This window comes from Eumetopias jubatus, unplaced genomic scaffold (assembly GCF_037043125.1).
Source record: "Eumetopias jubatus isolate StellerSeaLion01/CBP00866 unplaced genomic scaffold, mEumJub1_p1.0 scaffold_6, whole genome shotgun sequence".
Classification (NCBI taxonomy): domain Eukaryota; kingdom Metazoa; phylum Chordata; class Mammalia; order Carnivora; family Otariidae; genus Eumetopias; species Eumetopias jubatus.
Window position 1 is genome coordinate 146,289,895 of NW_028274812.1, and position 27,446 is coordinate 146,317,340.

The 27,446-nt window shown below is 45.3% G+C and overlaps 1 protein-coding gene, 1 long non-coding RNA gene and 2 other non-coding genes across 4 annotated transcripts; 1 reads left to right on the forward strand and 3 right to left on the reverse strand.

Annotated features, from left to right (window-relative positions):
* The first annotated feature begins 3,892 nt into the window (after window positions 1-3,892).
* Window positions 3,893-3,974, forward strand: TRNAS-GCU (transfer RNA serine (anticodon GCU)). The gene has a single exon. It is a non-coding gene; the product is annotated as a tRNA-Ser (tRNA).
* A 3,670-nt stretch (window positions 3,975-7,644) lies between these two features.
* On the reverse strand, window positions 7,645-8,574 carry LOC114204151 (putative vomeronasal receptor-like protein 4). The gene has a single exon (XM_028097337.2). It carries the CDS (start codon window positions 8,572-8,574, stop codon window positions 7,645-7,647), a length of 930 nt encoding a protein of 309 aa, XP_027953138.2.
* Window positions 8,575-11,174: 2,600 nt separating this feature from the next.
* Window positions 11,175-14,940, reverse strand: LOC148164189 (uncharacterized). Its single transcript, XR_015768443.1, has 3 exons — window positions 14,823-14,940; window positions 14,291-14,415; window positions 11,175-11,773 (listed from the first exon to the last, which is right to left on the reverse strand). It is a non-coding gene; the product is annotated as an uncharacterized LOC148164189 (long non-coding RNA).
* An 8,432-nt stretch (window positions 14,941-23,372) lies between these two features.
* TRNAS-GCU (transfer RNA serine (anticodon GCU)) lies at window positions 23,373-23,454 on the reverse strand. Its single transcript has one exon. It is a non-coding gene; the product is annotated as a tRNA-Ser (tRNA).
* Window positions 23,455-27,446: the final 3,992 nt, after the last annotated feature.

Below are 27,446 nucleotides of genomic sequence, written 5' to 3' on the forward strand. Positions count from 1 at the left end.
CACACCAAACCAACAAAACAAAACAAAACGCCTCAGATGGTTTCACTAGGGCATTCCACAAAACTGTTGGGGTACAAACAGTCCCCATACTATGTAGCTTGTTTCAATTGATAGGAAATGAGAGAAAACTTCCAAGTTCTTTTAATGAACGGGTATAATATTAATGCCCAAACCTTGATAAAGTTAGCATACCCACTCAAAGAAAATTTCAGCCCAACATGCTCTGAAAACCAATGCAAAATCCCAAGTAAAATGTTAGCCAATGTTAAGAAAATAGAATGTTATCCAGTATTAGCCCACCATGAACAAGCAGGGTCTGTGCTAGAAATGGAAGGATGATTCAGTACCAGGAGAGCTATTACTATCACACCAAATTAAGAGTTCCAAAATTCACCTATTTTTACGAAAAACCCTTGAGAAACTATAAAAGAATTAATTATTCCTTATCATGATAAAACACTCATATAATCCAATCCTAAAGCCAACATCTTAATGAGGAAACCCCGAAAGCATTTCCACTGATGGCAGAAACGAGGCAAGGATGCCTGTTATTTTCACTACATATAAAACATTTTCCTCACAGACTAAAGACAGCAATTTCAGGTGTAAGAACTGGAAAAGAGCACAGACAACTATATTTACGGTGACATATTGTACACTGGGAAAGCTCTAAAGGTGCACTGCCTGAAAGAGAAGCCACTAGCCATACTTGGCTACTTAAATTTCAATTAACTCATCAAAAGAGTACAAATTCAGTTCCCTCGTCATACATTTCAAGTGTTTCATAGCCACAGGTAGCTGGTGGCTACCATATTGGGCAGCAGAGACATAGCATAGATATTTCTGTCAAGGAAATGTCCATGAGGCAGTGCTGCCCTAGAGAGTCCAGGATAAAACTAATCCAAACCATAAGACAATTCAGCAAGATAATATAAAATTAACAAGTACAAACAGCAGCATTTCAGGGGCACCTGGGGCGCTCGGTTGGTTAAGCATGTGACTCTTGGTTTCAGCTCAGGTCATGATCTCATGGGTGGTGGCATCCAGCCCCTCGTCAGGCTCTGAGCTCAGCGCCGGGTCTGCTTGAAAGCTTCTCTCCCTCTGTCCCTCCCCCTGTTTGCTGTCTCTCTCTCAAATAAATAAATACATCTTTAAAACATTTTTAAAATATAGCATTTTTATAGCCAAATAATTACTGGCTAGGAGATCTAACTTAGGATTAGGTTACCTAATTAGGATACCTCACTTATAAAAACAACAAAAACAACAAAATCTTAGCAATAAACTTAAAACACTCCTGAAAGGCATAGAACAGTCTTAAACAAATGGAAAGACAACACTCATTCTTGATTAGGATGGCGCAACATCATCAAGACCTCGGGTCTCCCTAAGTTACTTATTTTAGTTTATTTTATCTGTCCACTGAGGCATTTTATTTGCATGTAAGTATTACATCCCTAGAAAAAGCAACCCAGGAGTTTCCCTCCTGTGTGTTTACATCTTGCTTCCTCACGGTCCATGATGCCAGCTGAGCTTGTCAGCACAATGGAACCAAACTGGTGGGTCGGGAGCAGATTATTCTGCCGTTTTTCTAGATCTTTGAGTTGTACATCAAATCTAGAGCTGATCACTCCACACTTGTTTAACCTGCCCGTGAGGTTCACAACACTTTTCTCAGCTCTGCGATCATCAGTGACTTCAAATTTGCCATGTAGCCACGTTTCATCATCACAGCGAGAAACCAGACGATGACTTGGGGCATCGTCCTAATGAGAACGTGGTGTTTGCCTCTCTTCTCGGCACTGTTAATGCTCTTGAGAGCATCTGCCAGGACATTCATGTGCATCATTATGGCAGCATGGACTGATGGAGGAAAGAGTCCCTAAGCTATTTACAAATTTAATGTGGTCCCAAGAAAAATGTCCAGCGAGCATACCCACGGAGCTAGAAAAGTTTATCATTAAGTTAATATGGAAAAGTAAACATACAGGAATATCTAGGAAGATGCCAAAGGGAAAACCTTTAAGGGAAACTGGCCCTCTCATTAAAATATACAACGAGTCCTCTATAATCAACCGTGTGTTACTGGTGCATGAGTAGGCAGGCAGACAGTGAGCTGAACAGAAATTTCACAAATAGATACAACTACGTATGCAAGTCTAGTGTAAGATAAAAGTGGTATTTCAAATCTCCGAGAAAAAGAATTTAATAAAGGCTTTTGGATCAATTATATAGCTATTTGGAAGAAATTGAAATTAGACCCATTCTTCACACCACATACACAAGGTTAAACGTGGTGCTATAAATTTGAGAGAGAGAGAGAATGAGAGATAGAGAGTACGAGAGGGTAGAGGGTCAGAGGGAGAAGCGGACTCCCCGCCGAGCAGGGAGCCCGATGCGGGACTCGATCCCGGGACTCCAGGATCATGACCTGAGCCGAAGGCAGTCGCTTAACCAACTGAGCCACCCAGGCACCCTAAATCAAAAAACTTTTTAAAAATAACAGCGAATAGTCCCAGAGGCAAATGCTGGACCTGAGGAACTGTGACTCAAGAGCGTGAACTCTCAGGGATTCCTCACCATTCCTCTAGGTACTGCAAGCCTCCCCGCCTTTGCTCAGGCCCTTCCTCAGTCTGGGACGCCCTCTCTCTCTCTCTCTCTCTCTGTCACCTCTAGAAAACGTGCTCGAGACTAACCTTCATAGGGCAGTTCTCTTTTCTGAAGGTTAGTCTTCAGCGATCCAGCAGTTGCACTAGTAGGTATTTACCCAAGGGATACAAAAATATTGATTTGAAGGGGTACATGCACCCTGATGTCTAGAGCTGCATTATTTACAAGAGCCAAACCATGGTAAGAGCCCAAGTACCCATCGACTGGTGAACGGATAAGGAAGAGACGGTGTATATACACATACGATGGGATACTCCTCAGCCATAAAAAAGAATGAAATCTTGCCATTTTCAACCACCTGGATGGAGCCAGAGAGTAAAATGCTGAGCAAAATCAGTCAGTCAGAGAAAGACAAATACCAGCTGATTTCACTCATATGTGGAGCTTAAGAAACAAAACAAACAAACAATGGGGTGGGGGGGAGACAAACCAAGAAACAGACTCTTAACTCTAGAGAACACACTGGTGGTCACCAGAGGGGAGGTGGCTGGGGGATGGGGACTTGGGGGTTGGGGGTTTAGGAGGGCGCTTGTGATGAACCCTGGGTGTCCCGTGGAAGTGCTGAATCATGAAATTTTACATCGGAAACGACCAGGACACTGGACTCCCGGCTCCGCGGAGGCGGAGCAGCGGCAGGAGCGCCCCCGACGGAAGGGGCCCTCTCTGCGCAGTCGCACTCCGCAGCGTCCCGGCGCTAAGGGCTCGGAGCAGAGACGCGGCGCGGCCCCGCGCGGACCGGCCGTCTAACCGCCCAGACCGTCTCAGTTTCCACGAATCCCCAGCCGGGACTCGCCAGGGCCCCTGGGGTCGGCTCCGGGGGCACCGGCCGCGGCAGCCCCCGCCCGCGGCGGGCTCAGGTGGGCGCCCCCGGCGCGCGGGTGCCGACCGCCCCCAGGTTCCCACGCCGCCGGGCCACGCCCACCGCCTGCGCGCATGCGCCCCCGGGGGCCCGGCCGCCCGCGCCGGGGAGCCCCGACCCCCACCCCGGCCCGGGGCTGCGGTCGCCGCTCGACCCCTGTCCTGAGTCCTGGGAGAGCGGAGCCTGCCTTCTCCCCATCGCGAGGTTTCCAGTCCAGTGCTTGGTCCACTCGTGTGGGAGCCGGCCATCCCCATGCGCCCCGGACGTCCCCGAGCCGTCTCCTCCTTGGCCTCCCCCCCAGGGCAGCCGGGAGTTCCCGAGGGTAAGCTCTGGAATTAAGTACCCCAGAGGCCCGAGTGTGCAGACGAAGTGGCCGAGTGGTTAAGGCGATGGACTGCTAATCCATTGTGCTCTGCACGCGTGGGTTCAAGTCCCACCTTCGTCGGTTCTGTGCTTTTGGTGTGAGACATTCATGAATATTTTCAGAAGTCGGCTCCTGGCCTTTCCCGTTGCGGGTATGCGCCCTTCGGGTGTCTGTCGGGCCAGGGCTGGCTGGCTCAGTGGATAGGGCATGTGGCTCTTGGTCTGGGAGTCAGGGCTTCCAGACCCACTTTGGGGCAGAGATTACGTCAATCAATAAATTAAAAAGAAAGAAAATTCTGAGAGAAAGAGAGAAAGAAAGGGCATAGAAAGGGCATGTGGCTCTTGGTCTGGGAGTCAGGGCTTCCAGACCCACTTTGGGGTAGAGATTACGTCAATCAATAAACGAAAAAGAAAGAAAGAAAGAAAGATGTGCTCAGTGTGCTGAGTTTCACTGGAGAAGGTTACCTTCCTCTTTACTGACTACGTGACCTCTGCAGTTCACCCCTTCCTTCCTTAAGGGAGTGTTCCTGCTTTGGGGACATTAGTTTTTGAGAGCAGATTTTGCAGATTATTCCTCAGTATCACCCAACATCACCCAACCAAATCTATTCTCTTGATATTTAGCCTACTCCTTGAAGGGCTTTTGTTTTTAAGCAATTCATAATTAGGAGAATTACTTGGTCAAAGGCCTGAATCTGTGAATCTTTTTACCCATCCACCAGATTGACCAGTTTCCAAATTGTTGTTTCATTTTACAGTGTTACCACTAACACCCGAGTAAGCGAGATTCTCTGGGACAGTGGAAATTTCGTTTCACAATTCTTTTCGTATTTTGTAGTTATATAACAATAGAGTATAGGTTTGGGATTGATAGATGTTTGAGATCTACCCATTTAGGAACATGATTGGAAAATTTTCTCTCCTCCAATTTCAGGTAGTTCTTGCAATTACATCGCCTTCTGTCTAAAAGCTATTATTTTTAAGATAATTTAGTAAAAATATTTTTCCGAAACCTTCGTTAAAAAAAGGCGAAGACATTTTAGGATAGCAATTTAAAACCACATTGAAAATTGGAAATACTACCATAAGAATAGTCTTACTCATCGGAGAGCTTCAGTACTGCCCTCTAGGGGCTGGCCCAGCGCCCTCGGCCTGCTTTCTCCCATTCCTCTCTTTGGGAAACTATCCCATCTTCCGCAAACAAACTTGGCAGCACCTCTTCCACATAACCTAGTACAAAACCACCGAAAACCTCATAGGCCCGCCTGGGAATATATTTAGAGTCTGGGGCTATTTATAATGAAGAGAAAACGAAAGTGCATTAATGGGAAAGAAAATCTGAAAGTAGGAGTCTTTGCCCAAACACTTGGCTTCCCAGAAGCGAGCGGCCTGTGGAAGACCAATACAAGGAAAATACTTCCCTCTCAAACAAAGGTACTGCATTGTGTGGTGACCCTTTCAGGGAAGATAACGTACAGGTTGTCATTTTCTGGTGATGCAATAAGGCCGTGTGTTTTTACACCTGGAGATGGCAGTCCCCCCCTCCCCCCGACTGCCACATGCCTTTCCCAATTTCTCTCAGGGTTCGTCCTTCTGCCCTGAACCTCGTAGAAGTGATTCTTATCCTTGTCATTTCTCTCTACGTTCTTTAGTGCTTGTCCCAAGGAGGAACTGGAGAATACTCTCTGACATTACTTACCCATCCGGGATGACATAAACTTGAACTCATCCAGTTACTCTCATGTCTTCAGTAAATACTCCTTGAAGGCAGAGGATTGCCTGGCGATGACTGGGTGTACTGAGTGCTCCTGCTCTCGTCAGTCTCAGAGGCTGGTTTGGGGCTTACATCCGAAACCGATCCCTGAAAGTGTTAGGGGGGTTGGCGAGGGCCGGGGGCGGTGCTGGGGCACGTCGCAAGGGACCGTTTCCAAGGAAAGACCAAGTTGTCTTCCTTAAACTCGCGGGAGCGGGGAGGGAATGGATGGAGGCAGGATGCTCTGGAGCTCAAGAGGAGTGTGCGAGAGGAACACGTGCAACACAGACCCTTCCCCGGCCTGGGCCCAGCTCATTTCCCACCGCGACCTCGGTGTCCTCCCTCCGGACTCACAGGCTTGTCCTCGGAGGGCTGGTCAAGACTCTCAGCTTCCTCTGCTCTACACAGAGCTGGGAAGACGCCAAGCCTAAGAAATGCTCCGCTCTGGAGCCTTCAGGCACCCACAATACTATGAGGAAAATAAGCTTTTAAAAAAATTCCACTATAACATAATAACGTCAGTAGCTTATTAAAGTTTTTGAAGTGTGGACATGGTATAACGAAGCCAAAAAGAAGTAGGTAATTACCGGTGTTTAGTACAGGAATAAAATACCCACAAGCATACATAAGCAAACCTGAACTATGGTAAAGAGGTTCTTAAAAATGGAGGGAAAGCCTATTTATATCAATTCTAAGATTTTTTTACTAAAAACATATGTAATAAATAAAAAAAATCAGATATATTTCAAGATGACTTCATCAGACATACTATTGCCTGAACCATACACTGTACACACATCCCTATAATTAATTCTGATTTCAGAAATTAAGAACTAAATTCTTCATTTAAATTAATGTAAAGCCAGATTATTTTGTGCTCTCTGATAATAGACAGTTTGCATTGTAGGGGTACCAGAGCACTCAGAAATGATGGCTAGAAAAAAACCCCACAAATTGTTTTTAAACTTAGCTTATTTATTTATGTAAAAAGATACATTCACTGGCGCACCTGGGTGGCTCAGCTGGTTAAGCGGCTGCCTACCGCTCAGGTCATGGTCCCAGGGTCCTGGGATTGAGCCCCTCATTGGGCTCCCTGCTCAGTGGAGAGCCTGCTTCTCCCTCTCCCCCTGCTTGCACAATCTCTCTCTTGCTATCTCTCTTTCTCTCAAATAAAAATCTAAAAAAAAAAAAAGATACATTCACATGTTTAGCAAATCAGAAAATATAGAAAGACATAAAATGAACTTCTGCCTACTATGCCTCCATTTACCTGGTTTTTCTCAAAACAGGAAAATATTTTTACAGTTTATTTTTTATTCTACCAGAGATTCTTCATGTACATAACATCAAATTAAATATATTTTATTCCATTTGATACCATTACTCTGGAATTGCTTTTCTTTCATCGATTAAAATCTCCCATGGATGTCACACCCTATCTACATATTCGAACTTGCTCATTTTTTCAAAAATTTTATAAAATCCCTTTGTAAGGATGGATATTTATGGATGGAGGGATGTTTTCAAATAACTAGAAAAATAATCTCTTTGGCTGGATATTTGTTTCTTAAAAAATAACTCTGCAACGTATAATATTTTCCTACTGTAATTCTCACATGAACAATTACATTTATAGGATCAGGTCCTAGAAGTGGAATTACTGGGTCAAAAGGTAAATGCTCTCGTAATTTTGATAAACGTGGCCAAACTGTTTCCTCACTTCTTACTCCTGGAGTCTTGGTAGTGAAGGAGCCATCTTCCCAACATGAGAATTTAAGCTACTTCTGGAGGGTGGCAGGATGCAAAACAAAATGACTGAGTCCCTGTTCCTGGTCTCCTGTGTCAGCTCAGGGCCCAAGGTGCCCAGTTCCTTTTATGAGAACAAGTTTCATTCCATCTTTAACATATCTGTTACATGTTCATGTTACCTGTAACTGTTTTATTTTTAAACACAGCATAGTAAAACTAATGGTTGTTTCAAGCTTCCTTACTGAAATGATCAATGACAGAACAGACATTTTTTTAGTTTTACTGAGTGTGCCAAACATTCAACCACATGTCTATCTCTGTGAATCAGCACGAATGGGCTGAGAATTGCATAACCAAGAATTAGAAACTCTCGAACAATTAATATGAAAGAATTATTCTCTAAGGAGGAATTTAAGCTTAACAAAATAATACAATCTGTCCAATAAGAGAAAAGAAAACAAAGCATCAGCAGGAGAACACTGTGAGCGGCTCTTATCTCAGGGGGGTTGTGGTAGAGAACCTTGGATTTCTGCAGGTAGCCGGCATGCTTGTGGTGCTTATGGAGAACGCATACCATGGAGACACTGGCCCAGCCCATGAGACCCAGAAACAGGAAATCTCGCAGGGCCATGAGAATGAGAAAAACCCACCTCATTGTCTGGCTTGCTGGTAGAAAAACACAGTGGCCTTCACTTTCACCAATTTGTGACCCGTTTAGGCTGTTGATGTTTTTCATGTAATAGAGTAAGTTCATGCTGAGCAAGGAATTGAGTATCCAAAAGAAGAGGAAAAAGGGAAGGATATGCCATGTGGATGCTGGCTTGAAGCTGGCGCACACGGAGGCTCTGGGGCTGATGGTGGTGGCCTGGACCACAGTGAGGAAGCTGCTGGTGCAGATCGAGAGGCCCCGGGCCAGCCTCTCGAGGTACGCAAACATTTTACAGCCTGTATCGTCCGGGAAGTGTCTCAAACCGGACGTTTCTATTGTTTTTAGTGTTACCTTGGAAAAAAGTATTATGATATTTGTAAAAGCCAAGTGGATGAGAATTAGATGTATAGATTTCTTTTTGGTGTCCCCAAAGAAAATGCACATGTAATTCACAAAAATAAAGACGTTCCCCACCATGCCAGGTCCACTGAGAAAGAGAAACGTTGGTCCCTTGATATTGTCTGAAACCATTTCTTACCTCTTGGGCAGAAAAATTTGAATCCAGCAAGCACCTTCTGAAGAAAGCAACAGTAATGATGATATGTATCTGCAAAGAATAATATCAAAGGGCTTTTCTAGTGTATAAAGGACAGTCAGGATATAAGTAATGGAGCAGATTTTTGTACAAAGAACTCTCTATTCCTTTCCCTGGGAGCACTCTTTGCAGATCATTCAATGTGGCTTCAAATGAAATCTTGGGAATAAGAATACAAAAACCTAAATTTGCAATCTAGATTTTGGTTTCTGGCTCCATGCCAGCAAAGACAACCTATGTGCTCAATATTTTATATATTCCAGATATTTTCAATCTCAGCATGGGCTGACTTGAACCAAAAGTCCCCCAACCAATGTCACCCTGTGTTTTCTACTTCATCATATGATATTATCATCAGCCAACTGCAGAAAATCTGGGTCTTCTTCTTAACCGCTCCACTCCCTACACCCCACAACAGGGACTTAATAACTCCTCTCGCTTCCACATCTTTCATCGTTCACCAGTTTAGCCTGTCTCATCCATCATTGTGCTCCTTCTTATGTTCAGCATCCATCACATACCTCAGTTTGATTAGTATAACAATTTCCTGGTTTGTCTCCTGATTATTTCAATTTTTATATCTCTGATGTATACACCTTAATAGCTCCAGACTTGTCTTTTAAAGCCCAGAATGATTCTGTGAGTTCATTGCTTATAAGTTTTCAATGGGTTTTCCTAGTTCTCAACATCAAATCAAACTGCATAGCCTTTTGAGATAAGACCCCAACTTTTAAAGCCTAATCGGCCAACGACCTCCAGAAACAGTTTGTGGGCTGCAAAACTCAGATCTGACCCTGGGCAGGGTGGGGGGGACCTTGGAATGCTGCCTGCAAGGGTCATTATAGGAGGTCTGAGCCCCACTGAGGAATCTGAGGAGACGCTATGGGAAGCCTGGATAGCTTCAGGATGTGTTACTATTTCCCAGGGAGGGGGGGTGGGGTGTTAGGAAAAGACAATTAAGAAGGAACTGGGTGCTGTCAGGAATTGAGGGCAGTTTATGAATTAGGGATCCCTAATACTAATGAAGTGAAGCAACATGGGGAGGGACATCTTTGGTAAGAAAAGGAAAATCACTCAAACAAACGGTTGTAATGGCTTTTCAGCATTGCTGAATAACCCCAGAGAAACAATGTTTTCAGGTAATTTAGCAGTCAGCTTTACATCTGTTTTCCCAACCTGGTTAACAGCAGAACTGATTCGATTGTTACCAGTCCAAACCCACTGTCAACCCTTCAGGCCTGCATAAAAACTTACTCTTTCATCATTAACCTAACCAATCTCATTTTTCACCTAGAAATTCATTTAAAACTGCTGACAATTTCCCCCAAACAAAATAAACCAGAATGTTTAACTTCCAGGATTTTGCATAGATTCTATATACGTGGGAAGCCTTTCCACAAGCCTTCACCCCAATCCCCATATCCTACCAAAGTTGTAAAAATTTAATGACTGATATTCAATACTTTTCTGTATAAAATGTTTCCCATTTTTCCAGCCTTCTTTCCATCTTCCCCAAATTTCACAGTTCTGAGTCCGAATTGGGACCACCTTCTGTATCACCTAATAAACCACGTCTCTTTCTTTCTGACTGAATAATAGGAACAATGGCAGAGGGGGGAGGGATGGTACTCTCCCAGATTATGGTTTGGAAATGGTCAGGTAAACAACTGTAAAAGACATGCTTCACACTCAGTAGCTGGGTGAAGCCCATTCTGGATCTGACACCTACCAGCTGAGCCAAGTCAGTGCGTCGCTCTCAGCCTGTTTTCTCCACTAAAAAATGAGATGAGTGCTTCCTGCTATGGAAGACTGGGGTAAAGTGACCGTGGACAGCCTCAGGGTATTCAAACCTGGCAGTTCAAAAGTAGGAATTTGCCAACAGCCCCTGTCACTTTAATCCTAATGGCTGCTAATAGGTGCCCCATCCAGCAGGCACGTGGTGGGGGAAGGTGACTTACACGGATGGTGTTCTTATTAACACTAGGATCCGGAGGCTGAAGGACGCAGGCAGGAGAAAACCTTCCAATTACACCCATGCACTTGGGGGATCTGTCACGCACTGGGGAAGACAGAGCTGGCTCACATGCAAACACAGGAATGCAGCCAATGAGGGCTACGAGGTTCATCACCGCGGGTGATGCTTGCACAGGCCTGGTGCAGGGGCCACGGAGGCTGAAGGAACAGCTGCTCCCGGGACCTGGAACAGCTCTGGCCCGTCTCGATTTCCGGATAAAGAAAGTGGGCCCCCTCGGTGAAAGCCCACCCCAGAGCTCTCCCGTGGGACCACACCCTGAACTCGGCACCGGGCCCACACGTGTCCGGAGGCACATTTGCTGGAACTGGTCCCCATCATCTTTCTGGCCCCGGGGACATACCTTTGCAGGGTCAGGAGGCCAGGTGCTCAGGCTCACAGACCCTCCCAGGAACGGCCTTCCTTAGTCAAAGACAGAAGCCCCGTCCCCGCGTCTGAGGGAAAGGTTCTCTGGCACAGGGGGGGAGACAAGCATCCATCAGGTCTGCTCCCGGGCTACCTGCTGTGCAGCCAGGCTCTTTGCTGCTCCTTCTGGCAGGTGAACCCTCCCCTCCCCAAGCCATATCTGTACCCTCTGGATTTGAGGAGCTGTTGACTAACACAACCTGGAACCAAGACTTCACTTTTCAAAGTTGTCAGGCTGTCAGGGAGGAGAGAACCCTCGGCGGAATCTCAGTCCCTGAAGTAGAGCTTTCCCTGTCCCTCCACAATTACAGCAAGTGTTGGGTTCAGAAATGGTCTCCGTCTTAATTAGGCTTAATTATTTTAATAGGAGGGATGTGCGGTGGGAAAATGAACAACTAGTGAGGCTTCTGGATCCAGCCTTTCCCATCTTTCGGGCCCCCCTTCACCTTCCCTAAGTTCCAAGGCTGTGAATCAGAATGGGGACCAGCTCCCAGACACATCAAAGTCGCTTTCCTTTTTTTCTCGAGGTTTTCTTTTTGCACGGGGAAGCGACAAAGGATGGCTGGAGAGTCTGTCTCCTGAGCACGTCACCAGCGCGGGTGTGGGGAGGACAGGACTCTCCACGCTCCTCCTGTGCCCACGGGGTTTTGGTGGGGGGCTGATTCTCCTCCTACCCTCCGCGTTCCAAGCTGGGACCTCTGTAATAAAAGACAGGCCGACAAGAGAAGAGCAAGCAGGCATTTATTATCACGTATACCTCACGTACACGTGGAGATACCCAGAGAAAAATGACTACCGCCTTGAGGTGGCTTGGAATTTTGGCTAAATGCCATTGTAATAAGGAAGGGGATGGGAGATGGTAATTTTCCAGAAGTGAGGAAAGACAAGATCCCCACAGACACAGAAAGCACAACACAGTCTTAGCAGATTAAATAGAAGGTGATCTCATCAGATGCATTGCAGTGCAATTTATAACACAAAAAAGTAAAAGATTTTAAAGCAACCAGAAAAAAGATTTCTGAGGAAAGTTTGTGCAAATTGACATCGATTTCTCAAAAGCAAAATGTAAAAGCCCGAAGTGATAAGATGTATTCTGAAACGGTTGGGTAAAAAATGCCGTCAACCCAGAGGGTTATACAGAGTAAATTCATCTTTCAAGAATGAGGATAAAATACATATCATATGAGATGAAGTAAAACAGCAAGATCGCACTATCAAAGCTTTACCAAGGAATATTCAAGTTCACACTTGAAGAATTACAAAAAAAAAAAAAAAAATCTAGGAGAGTTAAACTGTAAGTGAAAAAACAGAAATTGGTAAATAGGTAAACATAAGCAAATATTGCCAGTGTAAGAGAATAATGATGCTGACATATGATGTCTGCTTTGTTGATTGAAAAGGTAGGAATTAAAACACTGGCTCGGAATAGTTTAAGAGGCAGAAACAATTAGATGTAAAATGCGTTAGAGTGCTCTAGTGCTTGGAGGAGGTTATGAAGTAGATTAACTTCAGGCTCTGCAAAGTCAACCATGTATGATGAAATTTTCCATAATATGCACACAAAGAACTGAAAGAATGAATCCCGCACTGCTGAGTAGAGGAGAACAGTAAAATAAAAGGGGGAATCAGCAAAAGCAGAAATCTAGTCAAAAAAGACAAAGAAGAAGAAATGATAGGCACAAATATGGGAAAAATACAACTCAAAGAGATGTTGGATACAAATCCAAGTATACCCGTATATCCTACACCAACACGTTCATGCCTAAGCAGCTTTATCCAGGAACCACCAGATCTCGCGAAACAAACCTGTAGGCTAAATAAATCTGATTTGTTAGTCAAGGAATAGACGGAGGACATTCCAGGGGAACCATGGAATGGTCTCTCATATAAGTGAAAGATATGAAGCGCCTATTGTAATGTTTGGGTTTCTGCTGAAGGACTCCTAGTAGCGGCTCAGGGAAGCAGGAGTGTTAACGTTTCTGAGATCGGATTAGTAATTAGGAGAAGCCAGCATTAAGTAAGAATTGTGTGCAATCATGAGTCCAAGGTGATTTGGCAACTGAGTATTCCCAGTAACAGACAGATACATCAAAACTGGTTTGGGGACATCATTGGTATGAAAGTAGTAGTCATTTCAAGAGGGGGCATTTACAGTGTTTTTCAGCTGCTCCATGACCTTGGAGGAAAGGGTGCTGCCTGTTCACTGCTTTATCTGTGTATGTTCTCTCAGCCTGGGAAATACTTTTTTTTTCTTTTTCAGTATGAGCTGATTTTCACTCTTTCAGTCTGGAAGACATTTTACTCTTTCAAACATCAAACATTTATATAATGCTTCACAAATATTAAATAATTTAATTTTATTACCATTGTTTTATTGCTGAGAAAGCAATAAGTAAGTAAATCACTTTTCCAAGGTCTTAGAGCTAGCAATTAATGAAGTAGGCATCAAACTCAGGAAAAGTAATTCCAGAGCAAACTATTATTCTTTGCTGCCTATGAATATTGTATTATAGGAAACTAAATATTAAATACTGCTATTTTCCCTCTTCTAGAGGCCAACCCAACATATAATGACAGATCAGGTTAACAGTAAGATTGTGGAATAAGATACCTTGACTTACAAAAACACTAAGAATGTAGGAAAACCGATGTTAATACAAGACAAAACAATCAAGACAAGAAAGCGTAACTGCAACCAGAGAGGGTTTCTATATAGTGATAAAATGTCCAAATCGTATAATAAAATAATTCTTAACTGTATATACTTATTAACACAATCTTAAAATATATAAAATAAAAGTGATAGAACCACAGGGAGAAATGTACATATCCACCAGCATAAAATTTCAATGTATCTTTTTCACTTACTGATAGGTAAATAATACCAGAAATCTGTAAAAACATTTAGAACAATATAATTAATAATTTAAAACCTGTATAGATGCTTACATCCTAAAATTAAAGAATATATGTGTTATTAAGAAGGTGTACAAAACACTGTGGGGCCATAAGGTCTCAAAAAATATTTTAAAAACATAGTTCAAAAATAAAAGTATGGTAAAAACCATATTATCTGAAAAAATACAGTTAATTTAGAAATAAATATCAAAAGGTAAAACAATATTTCCCTGCTTTATTTTCATTTATCACATATGGAAACATTCCAAAACAATATACACTTAAACTGGCTTGTTTGAAACTCTATTAAAGTGTACCTTGCAATTCAATCTGGTGTTTTCTTCATGGAATTCCTCAGGTCCACATCTTCTCTAGGCCTAATTAGGAACTCTGCAAGCGGAGACATTGTGGTGGAGGAGATGCCCATGCACTCACGCACACTCTGCTTTGGAGCAAGCACAGATGTTATACTGAGGGACTCGAAGAACTGAATAGAAACAATGTGAGCTAGACAAGCGCACCACCGGGCAGGGCAAGGTTGAGGCTGGGTCCTCAGGGAGACGCCCCTGCGGACGGGACAAGGTTGAGGCTGGGTCCTCAGGGAGACGCCCCTGCGGACAGCAGGTGCTACTGCGAGGCATCCTTCCAGAACGGATGGGAAACCCCTTGCAGGCTCTACTACGCTCCCACTCCTCTGTGCTTGATCCACAGCCCACGTCCCTCCCCTCCTTCCACCAAGGCCTCCCTGACTCAGCTGCCGTCCAGGCTCAGGCAGCAACAGTCACCCCAGCGTTTTCCTTCCCGGTCCCCGCGGGCGGCCGCTCAGAAGGGAGGGGTCTGCGTGGAGACCTGCGAAGGATTATCTCAGCCAGTCGGTGTTGCCGGGTGGTGGTGAATCTCAAAGTCGGCTTCCCTGCTCCGCCTGAACGGACAAATGAGAAAGGCGCCCTCTCTGTAAGTGGCATTAAGGGCGTGGAACAACTCTGAGTGGAGGCTGCGCTCCTCCCACTCAGCTGCGTCTGGCCCAGGACTGCAGGCCGTGTGCTTCCCCAGCCCCTGACGCAGTTCCGCAGTAAACTTACAAAGGGAAGGAACACACTACAATGAGTGAGTTGTAGCAACTGGTTCTAGGCACCTAGCCAGCACCCAGAAGTGCCCCTCCGGCTCTTTTCTAGAAACTTCTATCATGGATAGCCAAGATTCTGACTCTACCACCGCACGGTCTTTTATTATCAGTGTAGAGTGGAGTTTGAAAATATTCAGGAAGCGACCACTGGTGATCCTCAGGTGCTTCTTCCTGCGCTTTGGTGGTGACCGTGGGTGTGGGGGGACGGCAGGAGCCCTAATAAGGTCAAGGACAGCTGGGCCTCTCCGGGCTGTGCCAGGCTAAGTGCTCATCCTTGCACTGCTTCCTACTCATGACTGCACGTTTACCACAGTTGGGGTCAGAATGTTTCTGGGCTCAGCGAATCGCAGAGCATCACGGAGAGGGAAGGGATGTGCCCCTGGGATCCACATGGTGCAGGGGGAGCCCGTACCCCTGGCAAAGCCAGAACTGATGACATTGACGTCCTGACCTCAGTGAGTCCGCCATGAGCACGGGGACTCAGGGAAGTACAAACAGGGCCTGCAGGTGCGGCTCGGCCAGACCCCCCCACACACACCCCCATGGCGGGGCTGCCCAGAGCTGCCCAGGTGAGAACACCTCACAGCCGTGGATGGTGGCAGCCTGTGGCTTGGGCAGCAGGCTGTTGGGGGCAGGGCTGGTGAGGGGCAGGCGTGAGGGAGCAGACATTGCTCCCCTGTCCTTGTGCAGGACGAAGTGCCAGGACCCAGGGAGAGACAGCTGATCATTTCCCAGCCCCTCCAGAGACATCTGCTCCTGTCTGGTGTGTGAGGGGCAACAGGCTTGATGCACAGCAACAGGCTTGATGCACTGTGCCCGAGGCTGCCCCTTCCTAACAGGCGGGGCAGGTGCGGGAGACACGGCGTGCCCAGGACATCTCCCCCAGGGGTGTGCAAGCCAGCGCTGTCTGCAGGCTCCTCTCGGCAGGTGGCTGTTTTCCCTGGTATTTAAGCTTGTGTGTTGTTTCTGGGATCCTTCTGTCTTCTCAGCATGGGCCCTGCTTGCCTACTCTATGAAGATTTTATTTATTCTGATGCTTTCCTTCTGCCACTGCCCAAAATGACACAGTACATTATTATAGAGAATTTTTTTTAAAAAGGTGTGGGAACACATAGTAACATGAATAGTTGTTTTTAGAAAATGATTCTGTGATCCTTGCAGGCAATGACCTAGCATGACATACATCAGCTCATTTAATCCTCAGGACAGACTGCATAGTACAAAGTTTCACCCCTATTTTATGGATGAGAACCTTGGAGAGGCCAAATAATATATCCAGAGTCCTCCAGACAGGAGTTGGGAAAGCAGTCTGTAATTCCAGAAAGGCTGATTGCAAACTTGCTCATGTGAACGTTGTTCTACTTCTCAGATTTAATGATACTGCGCAAGCCTCTAGAATATGCATTGATTCCCACAGCCTGCATTTTGTTCTTCCTTAAATGACGGAAGAGGCTTTGAAAGCTTATTAAAATATATATAAACCCTCTTTCCAATATCCTGCAGATCACATAAAAGAGTGTATCTTTGACACATCTGAGGAAACACTCAAATCATCCCAGGTGGATTGACTTCTCCAACTCATTCAGTTTGACATTTGTGAAAGAACACAAATCAACTCAAATCTCTCTCTAAATCGGCTCACAAACTCATCTCTGAGTAACAGGCAGTTTTACGACATAACCGTATGTCTCGTTTCATAACATTTTCAGAAACAATTTCTTGGGCATTTCATAGCAGGCACTGTGCTGGGTAACGGAGACCCTGGGTGGACAGAGAGCACCTCTCAAGCACTCTGCCACTGAGGGAAGGAAGGAAGCAGGTAAACAGACGGTAGCAACAGAGCCCAGTGAATTCAGGGAAAGTCGCCAGACAATAAAATTCTGAGCTGATGTGGGACAGATGAGCAGCAGTGAGCTGTGGAAAGGGGACAGCGGAGGACAAGAACGTCTCAGCATCTGGAATTTAGGCACATCTGTTGGCAGGGGAGTTGAAGGTCACTCAGAAATAAATCTTGTAAGAGGGAGAAGAGGCCCAACTGTGAAGGACAAGCACGTTTAGACAGAAGGTTGATATGTGAAGCCATATAGGGTTCATAGGCAGTGAAACAAAAGGAACAGATTCATTTTGACTATAATATAGAAAGAGAATAAACAAAAAGAGTGATACCATTCATGAAATGGTTATATAAATCACAGCGTGAGATATTGAGGAACTTAACCTTCAGGGTGGGGCATTTCTGATGGAGAAAGTCACTAAATTTGACAAAGGGGAAGAGGGTGAGTCAGTAAGATGTGCGTCTTTGGTTGGATCCCATGGAGCCAGAGCTCTTCCTCTGATGATTTGCTGGGGGAAGGCTTCAGGAGAGGTGGAGCATGGGAACAGCACAGATGGGAGAAAAAAACTCTGCTCCAGTCTGACTCAACCCAGGTGGAAAATCAGGAGCACAAATGTTACCAGAGTCAGTCCCTCCATAAGGCAAGGGCGCTGGACTTTCCTCCTGCCCTTGGAGGGAGAGGGTAAGCCACATAGTCCGCCCTGTGAAACTACTCTCATTTAGCCTGGTACAGTTCCCTGGAGAAACTACAACCCTCTGCCGGCCCAGTATTCACAGTCTCTGAGGGGTCAGTGTGCTCAGGCTGGTACAGTGGACCGAGGTGGAGCACCAGCTCAGTGCTCTGCGGTGAGGTCATTTACTGGGTATGAGTAGTGCAGAAAGATCATCTAAAATGATGTTCAGCATGATAGCATAGAAACTGACGGAGCGATTGTTGCCCTTTGCCTGGCGATGGTCTTGGGAAGAGTGTTGGCGCGTAAATTATATACACGAGGGTTCCATGTATAGGGAATGGAAGGGCCTCTTGGATCGGCAGGTGGATGCCTTAGTGTGGAATACATAAGGGATGTCTGGGCTGGATGTTTAAATTGTAGTTCTCACCATGACCATATCAACTGAAACAGGAGAAAGAGAAGAGCAAAGAACGAGATTGGAGACATGCAAGTGATAGAACCACGTACGTTTACAAACTTCAGAACCAAAAGGGTTCATTTCACTGGAGGAGACACAGAAAAGCCACCGACCTAAACTATGTAATCGTTACTTATTTGTGTCTCTCAAAGTTCTTCCTAGCTCCGTGCCTGATGTCAGAAGATGACTTGGACTAAGATCATCCAGGGAGTAATCTGGCTTTCTCTTTTTGGACCTGGAATTGTGGGGAACCTCTTTCTACTGGTGAGACATGGATATACTTTGCTCGTGAGACCTGGAAAAAAGAAAAAAAAAATGGACCTTATCCTCATCCATTTGGCTTTTGCAAATACAACCATTCTCTGTACCACAGGGAGCGAAGATATAACCACCTTTTCTCATCTCAGAAATTTCCTAGGCAATGCTGGTTGCAAGACTGTGCTTTATCCGGGGAGTGTGGCCCATGGTCTTTCAGTCTGTACCGCCGGCCTCCTCAGCGTGGTCCAGGCCATCAGCAGCAGCGGAAGCTCAAACCACAGACTGCAAGCAAGCGCCTCCCTATCTCCTCCTCTTCGGGATCTGCAATTTCCTGAGAAGCTCCAGCTTGCTCTGCTACATCGCAGCAGGGGACGGAGTGAGCACATCTGGGATTCCAGCATCTGATCGCTACTGAGACATGCTGCATCTGGGCTACTGGCCCCCTGGCTTTTCCCTACTCTCATGGCTCTGCGAAAGGTCATCTTTCGGAGTCTCCTGGAGCAGTGAGCACACGGCTCTTCGTCTATCTAAGCGTCACCAGAGTGGGCTCTACCTTCAGGGCTCCAGGTTTCAAAGAAACTCCAGCCCGGAGATCAGAGCTACTCAGAGTGCTCTCAGGCTCACGACCTGTTTTCTTCTCTTTTTTTGGGCAGATTTCATTTTCCCCTTCCGCATAGGCTCCTTCTTGACAAATAATTACACCACAGTAAATATTAAATTACCTCTGACATTTGGTCATGCCAGTCTCAGCCCCTTTGTGCTGATCAGCAGGGATGCCCAACTGGCTCACTGCTGGAGTGCTCACTGAGAAATTGGGAAAACTGCTTTCTATGTTGATTCTGTTCATAGCTAAAGGTAGATTGTGTAGTGCTATTTTTTGCCCAGCACAAATTCTGCCCAGCATAAACTAGAAGTGTATTATAAAACTAGTAGGCTAGTCTGGTCTTCCAAGAAGCAAACACCAAGACACAATTAAATGCGCAGAGATGTGATCAGGGCAAAAGCCTGAGAGAAAATGGGGAGGGAGCCAGGAAGGCTGAAGAGTCAGCTGATGAAGATAAGTGTGATCCTGAGTGAAGGACAGACAGTAGAAGGTCGGGTGGAAGCATCCTAGACTAGCTTCCAGCCTAAGTAGAGTTGAGAAAGGGAGTTCTGGAGCTAAATTTGGCCAAGAGCTGAATCCCTGGAACACTTCCAAACTCATTTTAAGAGACTAGCATCACTTTGATACCAACATCGGAAAAAGGACATTGCAAGATAAGAAAATCACAGGCTAACTTTGCTCATGAATGTAGATGCAACAATTACAGACAAAATATTAGCAAATGGAGCCCAGCAATTTATAGAAAGGCTAATATTTATTCCAGAAATGCCAGAAGGGCTTAATATTCAATAAATCAAGGAATATAATGAATCTCATCAAGACAACAAAGGGAGAAAATACATACATTTACGCCCTAAACACTTGCAAAAAGCAACACCCTGTCATTAAAAATATAAATAAAACTTCTCTAGAAAATTATAATAGAAGGTAAGTTTCTTCATTTGAGATTAACTCAACTCATAGGAAAACCACAGTTGACATCATGTTCAATGCAGAAATTTTAAATGCTTATCTCTGAGGTTAGAAATGAGACAAACATTTATCGTCATCATTTCTACTCAGCATTATTCTGGAGATTCTAGCCATTATGAGAAGGTAAAAAAAAAAAAGAAAATGGAATGAAATAAGTAAAATATTCTGTAGGCACCATTAATAAAATTGTGTGTGCAGAAAATTTGAAACAGTGAAAAAGAAATAAAATTAGCAAGTTCAGTGGATGGAGGGTCAATATAAAAAATAATTGCATTCTACATATTAACAATAAATAATGGAACTTTTTACTAAAAATTAAAAAATCAAATATATATGAAAAAACAAATCACTTATGCTTTCTCCACTGAAAACTATAAGACTCGAATCTTTTTTTTTTTTAAGATTTTTTTTTTTTATTTGACAGAGAGAGAGACAGCGAGAGAGGGAACACAAGCAGGGGGAGTGGGAGAGGGAGAAGCAGGCTTCCCGCCCAGCAAGGAGCCCGCTGCGGGGCTTGAACCCAGGACCCTGGGATCATGACCTGAGCTGAAGGCAGACACTTAATGACTGAGCCCCCCCGGCGCCCCTGAAAGAGCAATTCTTATTCCAGCCTGAAAGTGTGACAGTCAGCTTGGACTGATAAAGATCAAATCACTTCTAGTATCGACCAGGTTGAGAGAAGAGACACAGGTCGCACTGACCCACTTGCCTGAGTCATTTCTCCGCACGTTCTTCCGCAGCTATGAAATGGCATAATGATCCTGTGTTTGAGTGACCACTCTTTTCTTCCCGAGGATGCCCCAACTCACTTTACGATATGCCCCCAGATTTGGGGATCCCTCCTTTATAAACTGCCCTTGTCCCCTGACAGCACCCAATTCCTGGTTATTGGCATTGCTAACCCCCTGGGGAGACATCAAACATCCTGAACGGATCCAGGTTCCGCATAGATCTCCTCCGATTCCGCAGTGGGGCTCAGACCTCCTATAAAGACCCTTGCAGGCAGCATTCCAAGGGCCCCCAGGCCCTGGCCAGGCTGCTGCAAGTCGTAGATCTGAGTTTGTGCTGCCCACAGCCTCCTGTCTGGAAGTCTTTGGCCGAAGGGCATTTAAAAGTTGGAATCTCTGCAGCTTAACTTGATCTCAAAAACTAGGAAAACTCACTGAAAACTATAAGCATTGAACATACAGAAAATGTTTGGGGGTTTGAAAGACAACTCTGGAAATATTAAGTTGTATGTATCAGAGAGATAAAATTTGGAATCAGGAGGGGCGCCCGGGTGGCTCAGTGGGTTGAGTGCCCGACTCTTGATCTGGGCCCAGGTCGTGGTCTCAGAGTCCTGACATGCAGCACCGCTTCGGGCTCTGTGCTTGGTGTGAGCCTATTTATGATTCTCTCTCTCTCCCTCTGCCCTTCCCCTCCCCCACACCAAAAAACTATCTGGAATCAGGAGACAAACCAGGAAGTTGTTACACTAATCAAACTGAGGTATGTGATGGATGCTGAAAATAGAAGGGGCATGATGACAGATGAGACAGCCTAAATTTGTGAGCTATGAAAGACGCAGAAGCAAGAGGAGTAACTGAGTCTTTGTTGTGGGGTGTGGGGAGGTGGAGACGTTAAGAAAACCCAGATTTTTTTGGAGTTGGCTGATGGTAATATCATATGACGAAGTAGAAAACACAGGGTGACATCAGGTTGGGGGAATTTGGGGTTCATGTTAGCACATGCTGAGATTGAACATACGTTAGCTATATAAAGATCTGAACGGGCAGGTTGGTTTTGCTGGTATGGAGCACAGAAAAAAATCTTGGTTGCAAATTTAGCTTATTGTATGCTCATCCCCAAGACTGAATTTCAGGCTCATAGAATCACCCACAGCGAGTGCCCACAAGGACAGTAATAGAGTCCTTTGGACAAAACTCTGATCCATTACATACATCATGAGCCGTGGCTCAGTGTCCCTGATACACCAGAAAAGCCCTCTGATAGGCATTATTCTTTGCAGATACATATATAACCACCATCTCCAGGTGTAAAAACACACGGCCTTATTGCATCACCAGAAAATGACAACCTGTACGTTATCTTCACTAAAAGGGTCACCACACAATGCAGTACCTTTGTTTGAGAGGGAAGTATTTTCCTTGTATTGGTCTTCCACAGGCCGCTCGATTCTGGGAAGCCAAGTGTTTGGGCAAAGACTCCTACTTTCAGATTTTCTTTCCCATTAATGCAGTTTCATTTTCTCTTCATTATAAATAGCCCCAGACTCTAAATATATTCCCAGGCGGGCCTATGAGGTTTTCGGTGGTTTTGTACTAGGTTATGTGGAAGAGGTGCTGCCAAGTTTGTTTGCGGAAGATGGGATAGTTTCCCAAAGAGAGGAATGGGAGAAAGCAGGCCGAGGGCGCTGGGCCAGCCCCTAGAGGGCAGTACTGAAGCTCTCCGATGAGTAAGACTATTCTTATGGTAGTATTTCCAATTTTCAATGTGGTTTTAAATTGCTATCCCTAAATGTCTTCGCCTTTTTTTAACGAAGGTTTCGGAAAAATATTTTTACTAAATTATTTTAAAAATAATAGCTTTTAGACAGAAGGCGATGTAATTGCAAGAACTACTTGAAGTTGGAGGAGAGAAAATTTTCCAAACATGTTCCTAAATGGGTAGATCTCAAACATCTATCAATCCCAAACCTATATTCTATTGTTATATAACTACAAAATACGAAAAGAATTGTGAAACGAAATTTCCACTGTCCCAGAGAATCTCGCTTACTCGGGTGTTAGTGGTAACACTGTAAAATGAAACAACAATTTGGAAACTGGTCAATCTGGTGGATGGGTAAAAAGATTCACAGATTCAGGCCTTTGTCCAAGTAATTCTCCTAATTATGAATTGCTTAAAAACAAAAGCCCTTCAAGGAGTAGGCTAAATATCAAGAGAATAGATTTGGTTGGGTGATGTTGGGTGATACTGAGGAATAATCTGCAAAATCTGCTCTCAAAAACTAATGTCCCCAAAGCAGGAACACTCCCTTAAGGAAGGAAGGGGTGAACTGCAGAGGTCACGTAGTCAGTAAAGAGGAAGGTAACCTTCTCCAGGTGAAACTCAGCACACTGAGCACATCTTTCTTTCTTTCTTTCTTTTTCGTTTATTGATTGAAGTAATCTCTACCCCAAAGTGGGTCTGGAAGCCCTGACTCCCAGACCAAGAGCCACATGCCCTTTCTATGCCCTTTCTTTCTCTCTTTCTCTCAGAATTTTCTTTCTTTTTAATTTATTGATTGACGTAATCTCTGCCCCAAAGTGGGTCTGGAAGCCCTGACTCCCAGACCAAGAGCCACATGCCCTATCCACTGAGCCAGCCAGCCCTGGCCCGACAGACACCCGAAGGGCGCATACCCGCAACGGGAAAGGCCAGGAGCCGACTTCTGAAAATATTCATGAATGTCTCACACCAAAAGCACAGAACCGACGAAGGTGGGACTTGAACCCACGCGTGCAGAGCACAATGGATTAGCAGTCCATCGCCTTAACCACTCGGCCACTTCGTCTGCACACTCGGGCCTCTGGGGTACTTAATTCCAGAGCTTACCCTCGGGAACTCCCGGCTGCCCTGGGGGGGAGGCCAAGGAGGAGACGGCTCGGGGACGTCCGGGGCGCATGGGGATGGCCGGCTCCCACACGAGTGGACCAAGCACTGGACTGGAAACCTCGCGATGGGGAGAAGGCAGGCTCCGCTCTCCCAGGACTCAGGACAGGGGTCGAGCGGCGACCGCAGCCCCGGGCCGGGGTGGGGGTCGGGGCTCCCTGGCGCGGGCGGCCGGGCCCCCGGGGGCGCATGCGCGCAGGCGGTGGGCGTGGCCCGGCGGCGTGGGAACCTGGGGGCGGTCGGCACCCGCGCGCCGGGGGCGCCCACCTGAGCCCGCCGCGGGCGGGGGCTGCCGCGGCCGGTGCCCCCGGAGCCGACCCCAGGGGCCCTGGCGAGTCCCGGCTGGGGATTCGTGGAAACTGAGACGGTCTGGGCGGTTAGACGGCCGGTCCGCGCGGGGCCGCGCCGCGTCTCTGCTCCGAGCCCTTAGCGCCGGGACGCTGCGGGGTGCGACTGCGCAGAGAGGGCCCCTTCCGTCGGGGGCGCTCCTGCCGCTGCTCCGCCTCCGCGGAGCCGGGAGTCCAGTGTCCTGGTCGTTTCCGATGTAAAATTTCATGATTCAGCACTTCCACGGGACACCCAGGGTTCATCACAAGCGCCCTCCTAAACCCCCAACCCCCAAGTCCCCATCCCCCAGCCACCTCCCCTCTGGTGACCACCAGTGTGTTCTCTAGAGTTAAGAGTCTGTTTCTTGGTTTGTCTCCCCCCCACCCCATTGTTTGTTTGTTTTGTTTCTTAAGCTCCACATATGAGTGAAATCAGCTGGTATTTGTCTTTCTCTGACTGACTGATTTTGCTCAGCATTTTACTCTCTGGCTCCATCCAGGTGGTTGAAAATGGCAAGATTTCATTCTTTTTTATGGCTGAGGAGTATCCCATCGTATGTGTATATACACCGTCTCTTCCTTATCCGTTCACCAGTCGATGGGTACTTGGGCTCTTACCATGGTTTGGCTCTTGTAAATAATGCAGCTCTAGACATCAGGGTGCATGTACCCCTTCAAATCAATATTTTTGTATCCCTTGGGTAAATACCTACTAGTGCAACTGCTGGATCGCTCAAGACTAACCTTCAGAAAAGAGAACTGCCCTATGAAGGTTAGTCTCGAGCACGTTTTCTAGAGGTGACAGAGAGAGAGAGAGAGAGAGAGGGCGTCCCAGACTGAGGAAGGGCCTGAGCAAAGGCGGGGAGGCTTGCAGTACCTAGAGGAATGGTGAGGAATCCCTGAGAGTTCACGCTCTTGAGTCACAGTTCCTCAGGTCCAGCATTTGCCTCCGGGACTATTCGCTGTTATTTTTTAAAAGTTTTTTGATTTAGGGTGCCTGGGTGGCTCAGTTGGTTAAGCGACTGCCTTCAGCTCAGGTCATGATCCTGGAGTCCCGGGATCGAGTCCCGCATCGGGCTCCCTGCTCGGCGGGGAGTCCGCTTCTCCCTCTGACCCTCTTCCCTCTCGTACTCTCTCTCTCTCAAATAAATAAATAAAATCTTTAAAAAAAAGTTTTTTAATTTAGAGATTGTTTCAAACAGAGACAAGTTTGGAGGCTAAATTTATAGCACCACGTTTAACCTTGTGTATGTGGTGTGAAGAATGGATCTAATTTCAATTTTTTCCAAATAGCTATATAATTGATCCAAAAGCCTTTATTAAATTCTTTTTCTCGGAGATTTGAAATACCACTTTTATCTTCCACTAGACTTGCATACGTAGTTGTATCTATTTGTGAAATTTCTGTTCAGCTCACTGTCTGCCTGCCTACTCATGCACCAGTAACACACGGTTGATTATAGAGGACTCGTTGTATATTTTAATGAGAGGGCCAGTTTCCCTTAAAGGTTTTCCCTTTGGCATCTTCCTAGATATTCCTGTATGTTTACTTTTCCATATTAACTTAATGATAAACTTTTCTAGCTCCGTGGGTATGCTCGCTGGACATTTTTCTTGGGACCACATTAAATTTGTAAATAGCTTAGGGACTCTTTCCTCCATCAGTCCATGCTGCCATAATGATGCACATGAATGTCCTGGCAGATGCTCTCAAGAGCATTAACAGTGCCGAGAAGAGAGGCAAACACCACGTTCTCATTAGGACGATGCCCCAAGTCATCGTCTGGTTTCTCGCTGTGATGATGAAACGTGGCTACATGGCAAATTTGAAGTCACTGATGATCGCAGAGCTGAGAAAAGTGTTGTGAACCTCACGGGCAGGTTAAACAAGTGTGGAGTGATCAGCTCTAGATTTGATGTACAACTCAAAGATCTAGAAAAACGGCAGAATAATCTGCTCCCGACCCACCAGTTTGGTTCCATTGTGCTGACAAGCTCAGCTGGCATCATGGACCGTGAGGAAGCAAGATGAAAACACACAGGAGGGAAACTCCTGGGTTGCTTTTTCTAGGGATGTAATACTAACATGCGAATAAAATGCCTCAGTGGACAGATGAAATAAACTAAAATAAATAACTTAGGGAGACCCGAGGTCTTGATGATGTTGTGCCATCCTAATCAAGAATGAGCGTTGCCTTTCCATTTGTTTAAGACTGTTCTATGCCTTTCAGGAGTGTTTTAAGTTTATTGCTAAGATTTTGTTGTTTTTGTTGTTTTTATAAGTGAGGTATCCTAATTAGGTAACCTAATCCTAAGTTAGATCTCCTAGCCAGTAATTATTTGGGTATAAAAATGCTATATTTTAAAAATGTTTTAAAGATGTATTTATTTATTTGAGAGAGAGACAGCAAACAGGGGGAGGGACAGAGGGAGAGAAGCTTTCAAGCAGACCCGGCGCTGAGCTCAGAGCCTGACGAGGGGCTGGATGCCACCACCCATGAGATCATGACCTGAGCTGAAACCAAGAGTCACATGCTTAACCAACCGAGCGCCCCAGGTGCCCCTGAAATGCTGCTGTTTGTACTTGTTAATTTTATATTATCTTGCTGAATTGTCTTATGGTTTGGATTAGTTTTATCCTGGACTCTCTAGGGCAGCACTGCCTCATGGACATTTCCTTGACAGAAATATCTATGCTATGTCTCTGCTGCCCAATATGGTAGCCACCAGCTACCTGTGGCTATGAAACACTTGAAATGTATGACGAGGGAACTGAATTTGTACTCTTTTGATGAGTTAATTGAAATTTAAGTAGCCAAGTATGGCTAGTGGCTTCTCTTTCAGGCAGTGCACCTTTAGAGCTTTCCCAGTGTACAATATGTCACCGTAAATATAGTTGTCTGTGCTCTTTTCCAGTTCTTACACCTGAAATTGCTGTCTTTAGTCTGTGAGGAAAATGTTTTATATGTAGTGAAAATAACAGGCATCCTTGCCTCGTTTCTGCCATCAGTGGAAATGCTTTCGGGGTTTCCTCATTAAGATGTTGGCTTTAGGATTGGATTATATGAGTGTTTTATCATGATAAGGAATAATTAATTCTTTTATAGTTTCTCAAGGGTTTTTCGTAAAAATAGGTGAATTTTGGAACTCTTAATTTGGTGTGATAGTAATAGCTCTCCTGGTACTGAATCATCCTTCCATTTCTAGCACAGACCCTGCTTGTTCATGGTGGGCTAATACTGGATAACATTTTATTTTCTTAACATTGGCTAACATTTTACTTGGGATTTTGCATTGGTTTTCAGAGCATGTTGGGCTGAAATTTTCTTTGAGTGGGTATGCTAACTTTATCAAGGTTTGGGCATTAATATTATACCCGTTCATTAAAAGAACTTGGAAGTTTTCTCTCATTTCCTATCAATTGAAACAAGCTACATAGTATGGGGACTGTTTGTACCCCAACAGTTTTGTGGAATGCCCTAGTGAAACCATCTGAGGTGTTTTGTTTTGTTTTGTTGGTTTGGTGTGGTATTTTCTTGATTACTTGTCCTCCTCTATGGAAGTTGGG